This window comes from Xyrauchen texanus, unplaced genomic scaffold (assembly GCF_025860055.1).
Source record: "Xyrauchen texanus isolate HMW12.3.18 unplaced genomic scaffold, RBS_HiC_50CHRs HiC_scaffold_249, whole genome shotgun sequence".
Lineage (NCBI taxonomy): Eukaryota > Metazoa > Chordata > Actinopteri > Cypriniformes > Catostomidae > Xyrauchen > Xyrauchen texanus.
The window spans coordinates 41,451-46,965 of NW_026266217.1; the positions used below are offsets into that span (position 1 = coordinate 41,451).

A 5,515-nucleotide genomic window follows, 5' to 3' on the forward strand; every position below is an offset into this window, starting at 1 on the left:
TCTCACACTCCTCATGACAGCCCCTCCCTGGCGAATTCCCCTGAGGAAGGACCTTCTTTCTCAGGGACGGGGCACACTCTGGCATCCGCATCCAGACCTCTGGAATCTCCACGTCTGGTCCCTGGCTTCGGCCGTCATAGATACTATGAACCAACCCAGAGCCCCTTCGACCAGGCATCTTTATGCCCTGAAGTGGCGTCTGTTCGCGGACTGGTGTTCTTCCCGAGCCGAAGACCTGCAGAAGTGCGCAATTAGGTCAGTGCTCGTGTTTCTTCAGGAGAGGCTGGAGAGGAGGCTGTCCCCCTCCACCCTCAAGGTGTATGTTGCCGCTATCGCGGCCCACCACGACACGGTAGACGGCAAGTCTCTTGGTAAGCACGACTTAATCGTCAGGTTCCTAAAAGGTGCCCGGAGGATGACTCCCTCCCGGCCTAACCTGTTTCCCTCCTGGGATCTCTCGGTCGTCCTTATGGGACTCGGAGACCCCCTTCGAGCCGCTTGACTCAGTTGGACTCAGGGCCCTCTCTCTCAAGACCGCCCTGCTGATCGCGTCGCTTCCATCAAGAGGGTCGGGGACCTGCATGCGTTCTCTGTTAGCGACGCTTGCCTGGAGTTCGGTCCGGCAGACACTTTCGTGATCCTAAGACCGCGACCGGGCTACGTGCCCAAGGTTCCTACCACACCCTTCAGGGATCAGGTGGTGAACCTGCAAGCGCTGCCCCGGGAGGAGGCAGACCCAGCCCTTTCACTGCTGTGTCCAGTACGTGCCTTACGTATTTACCTGGACCGCACACAGAGCACCAGACGCTCTGAGCAGCTCTTCGTCTGCTTTGGGGGAGAGCAGAAAGGAAATGCTCTCTCCAAGCAGAGATTCGCCCACTAGGTAGTCGACGCCATTTCCCTGGCTTATCACACCCAGGCCGTGCCCCCCCCCCTTTGCGGGTCCGAGCCCACTCCACCAGGAGTGTTGCGTCCTCGTGGGCACTGGCTAGGGGCACTGCCCTAGCAGACATTTGTAGAGCAGCGGGCTGGGCAACACCTAACACTTTTGCGAGATTCTACAATCTCCGAGTTGAGTCAGTATCGTCCTGTGTTCTCTCAGGTACCGAGCCCGTAGAACTCGGTGGCATGTCCACAATCTGACCGAGTGAATCGCTTGCACCCAGCGCCCTTCCCCCAACCAGGGGAAACAGTGCGCCTTCTTTCCCAGGAGATCCCAGGTTTGGGACACTGGTTGACTCCTCCCTAGCCCTCGTGGGTCGCAGTTCTGCGGAGGAACTCGCCCTACCACTACCACTAGCTACCCTGTACTGGTATAGGTGCCCCACAGGTAAGGCCTCCTGTTCGGACTCCCCCTGTGTGTAAAACCACAGTTCTGTCCCCTCACGAGAGTTGACTCCGTGTTTTCCTTAGGCAGTTACAGCTGCCTCGGGTGCCATGCTGTATGCTTCCCCCCTCTGCGAGGCTGGATCTACCACCGCACTACTGTTCCGCATAAGACCTAAGTATAGGCCATGCAATGTATTTGCCACTCAAAATTTGCCTCCCCTCCCAGGTAGGTGTGGCCTCCGCAGGGTCTCCTCCACCCTACTAAGGGCTAAGACCCCCTTCCTTCAATGCGTGTAAGGGCCCCGGCCGTAGTTGCTCTATGCGAGAAACATAGAGAGAAAAGAGGCCCAGCCAGGCTGGCCCATTCCCATGTTGGCGGCCGTCACCTTGTTCCCCCCTCCAGGGTAACGATAAGGAATCCTGATGGCTTAAATGGGGCATTGGGGAAGGGTACGTGCAGCCTGATACAGTTGGTCGTTCTGCACGTAGGAATACCTGCTCGCTCCTGTATCAGCAGATCACGTACACGGCTCAGCGCAAGGCTCTTTTTAAGTGGACCCCTAGTGTCACATCTCTGACACAACGTGGAGAGAGCGACAGAAGGGGAACGTCTAGGTTACGTATGTAACCTCCGTTCCCCGATGGAGGGAACGAGACGTTGTGTCTCCCCTGCCACGTCGCTGAGCCGAGCCCCTGTTGTGGCCGGACCATTTCCGGCTCCTCAGAAAAATCCTGAATGAACTCCCGTATTTGCGCCGCTTAAATACCCGTATGGGGGACATGCAAATACTGGTTGCCAACTCTCATTGGCCTTTTTTCATAGATCAGAGGTGGATATCGGCGCTCAAGAGAGACCCCTAGTGTCGCTTCTCTGACACAACGTCTTGTTCCCTCCATCGGGGAATGGAGGTTACATACGTAACCTAGACGTTCTTCTGTGGTTGTGTTTATTGTTGTTGTTTGATTAATATATTTGTTACTGCTGGTTGTAATCTAAATTGCCCCTCGGGGATAAATAAAGTTACCTTGACCTTGACCTTGAAGAATGATGGAAGCAGAAATCAGGCAGATGGGTAACAATGACTTTTTTATGGGTAACAATGACATTGTTTTTGTTATTTGTTTGTGTAGATTTCTCTTATTAATTTGTTAAAAACGTTTTGCTAAAATGCTGAAAGGTGCAGTAGAAATAAAACATTATTTATTTTCACCAAGAGCCAATTACAGAACTTTACTGCATAGATACTACATTTACAAAAAGTGCTTTAGTCAAAATACCAGTAAAATCATTATCATGCAAATTAAATACACTTATGTGTTCATTTGGACAACATTGTAACATTACAAGTCAGACTGACAAACTCATTTTATTTTGTAAAGCATGTGACACCTTAGTGTAAAATATACCAGTAGGCTACAAACTGATTTAACGTTCAATAAGCAGATAAAAAAGACCTGAAATTGACTAGAAACACAGATAACTGTCTCCATAAGGATGTAGGGCAATGACGTTTGAAATAATTTGAATTAAAATTCTGAGTCTGTGTTGTCATCTACTGGAAAATGTATAACTTGTAATCCCTGACTGAACTTTCGGATGGGTTGGGTGAAGACGAAATTCCCACTTTTCTACTGCCATCTAGTGGAAACATGGCGGTACTTTGCGCGCGCGCGCGCGTGTGTGTAAGTGTGGGTGGGTGTGTTTTGGTGTGTGTGTGTACTGTAGGTGTGTGTGTATGGGTAGCTTCAGTCGAAATTAGGCACAACGGGTGAAATACGACAGGTGTGAGACAGTGAGAAGACGGCTTTAGTCACTGAAGCCGCCCGTAGCACCTCACATTGACAGTTTAACTGGCTACTCGGATTTAGTTTTTATAATGTGCGCACGCGTACGAAACTAATCTGAGCCAATCCGATCCGTGTTCAGTAGAAGGGCGCGTGAGGACATTTTGACAGTCTGATGCAGGTTGTGACAGGTTACTTCAGCAGTCTTGAGGAACTTCCCATTGAAAGTATTTGACGACGAGAAAATGTGAGCGAGATGTTGCAGTAAATGTAACTTGAATCATCCTGAATGGATTATTTACTAACAATTCGAAAGAGAGATGATTATTATACTCTTTACTCTGTTTTTTATACTTTTTTACTCAGTGTGTGCACTCAAAGTCAAGTGTGGTAAGAAACCTTTTGTGTATGTTTGTTAATAATACTGAACAGAGACAGCTCAAAAGATTTCAAGCTGTAAATGAATGTACACAAGTAAATATATATACCAGCTAGTGTGATTTCAGCACACAATTCTTGCTTTGTCATTTAAACTTGAACTATAAATCTTTGTAGTACAAATGGAAATGATGTCTCATGTTTTTCAGTTGATATCATCATCCTCCTCTCTGTAATTAATCGTTTTAACTTTACAACTCTTTATTTTATAATGCAAATATCTTCATAAATTGAACAGCTAAGGAGTTTTGCTGCTTTTAGTCTATATGTATTCCATTTAATGTCATCAATATGCTAATGTACTTCTAAATGCTGACAACATTTCAGAAGAAATAAGCATTTCAAATTGGCAATTGACCCTGGACATTGGTGCCCAGGTAGAGATTTTTGCAACTCCTATTTGCTCCACTCCTAAAATCTCACTGGGGAAAAAAATATATTGTTTTGTCTACACTCATTTGTGCCATTCAACAGTGAAGCTTGATTCCACTCACGTTAAGATAACCTCCATTGACAGAGCAACTGTAGTATCTTGTGAAAAACTTGAAAAGCTCAGAGATGGTTTCTCAGATGGGTAAATTTATCAAACTGCACACCAATATCATTCAACAACTTGAAAAGGGGCTACAAAGGTGTGTATTATTGCTGATGTAACGCTAATATGTAATTGCAATGTGTGCAAATGTGTGTAGCGACTGACACTTAAGGCTGTAGCCTTTAGCCTCCTTGTTAGCACACCTGCCTCCCATGCAGGAGATGCCGGTTCAAGTCCCATACGGAGCTGTGCAATGTGTATAAACCTCACTCTCCTGACCTCAAGAGAGTGAGGTTTATACACTAGCGAATAATGTTCAAGGTTGTAGCCTTTAGCCTCCTTGTTAGCGCACCCACCTCCCATGCAGGAGAAGTTGGATCGAGTCCCGTATGAAGCGGATAGAAAAGGAGTGTCACACTGAACTCTAGATGCACATTTTGGAGTTGGTTGTAAGACTGTAAGTCATTGTAATCAAATGCTATTTATTAATTTGCGACTATTTGTGAATGTTGAATGTCAAACATCAAGACAACTTTATTGCAGTTCAGTTCTGGATCAGTGATTACAGCATGATTTTAGTGAGAAAGCTCAATAAAAACAGCTCAAACACTTTAGTGCTACGAACACAGCCCATCATATTCTGACTTTAATTATACAACCAGACCATTAACTCTTAACTTTATGTTTTGCAAAGACACTGTTTTTACATTATTTTCCCCAGAGAAACACTCACTCCAGTATGAGTACACCGCCCTTTCCACACCGGACACATTCTCTGGATCTGTGTTCAGTGCTGTTAGTGTGTGTGATGATAGACAGATCTCTCACTACAGTCATGAAGAACAAGACTGGAAGAAATCAGAAATCTGGAGAGATGTTCCTGAACTACATGAGTCTAGAGACTGGTTTCTACATCAGGTTAATATTCTGTCAAACTGCACAAACTCCAAGTGTTCTGGTGAGTTTAATGGGTTTCTCTGATCAATCATCAGATATGTTATGAAACTGTAATTATCTATAATTTGTGTGAGATTATAATCAATATTTGTGTTGTGATTGTAGAGCTTCATGTACTTCAGAGAAGAGCTGGATGTGATGTGGAGAAACTTCCTGATGGAGCAATCAAGTATCTGGAGGGGTTTAATGAGTATCAATATGATGGAGAAGATTTTATTGCCTTTAATTTTAACACAACACAGTGGATCAATAAAAATCCCAAAGCCAAAGAAACAAAACTGAAGTGGGACCATCTAACAACAGAAAACCAAATCATCAGGGATCAACTCAAGAACTGCATGAACTGGATCTCCACATTTAATAATACTCAAAGAAGTATGTTTCAATACGTTTTAGTAATAATAGTAGTTCTAGCAGTATTTTTAAACAATGTATGTCCTGTACAAAAACTAATTAAAGAGACTGATGAAA

At 45.3% G+C, this 5,515-nt stretch overlaps 1 protein-coding gene across 1 annotated transcript; it reads left to right on the top strand.

The window, feature by feature from the left end:
• Positions 1 to 3,327: 3,327 nt before the first annotated feature.
• On the top strand, positions 3,328 to 5,419 carry LOC127641957 (hereditary hemochromatosis protein homolog; the record flags this gene model as incomplete). The annotated part of the gene is made up of 3 exons (XM_052124725.1): positions 3,328 to 3,504; positions 4,809 to 5,045; positions 5,150 to 5,419. Coding segments are annotated over exons 1-3 (577 nt in total), but the record flags the coding sequence as incomplete, so codon positions are not given.
• Positions 5,420 to 5,515: the final 96 nt, after the last annotated feature.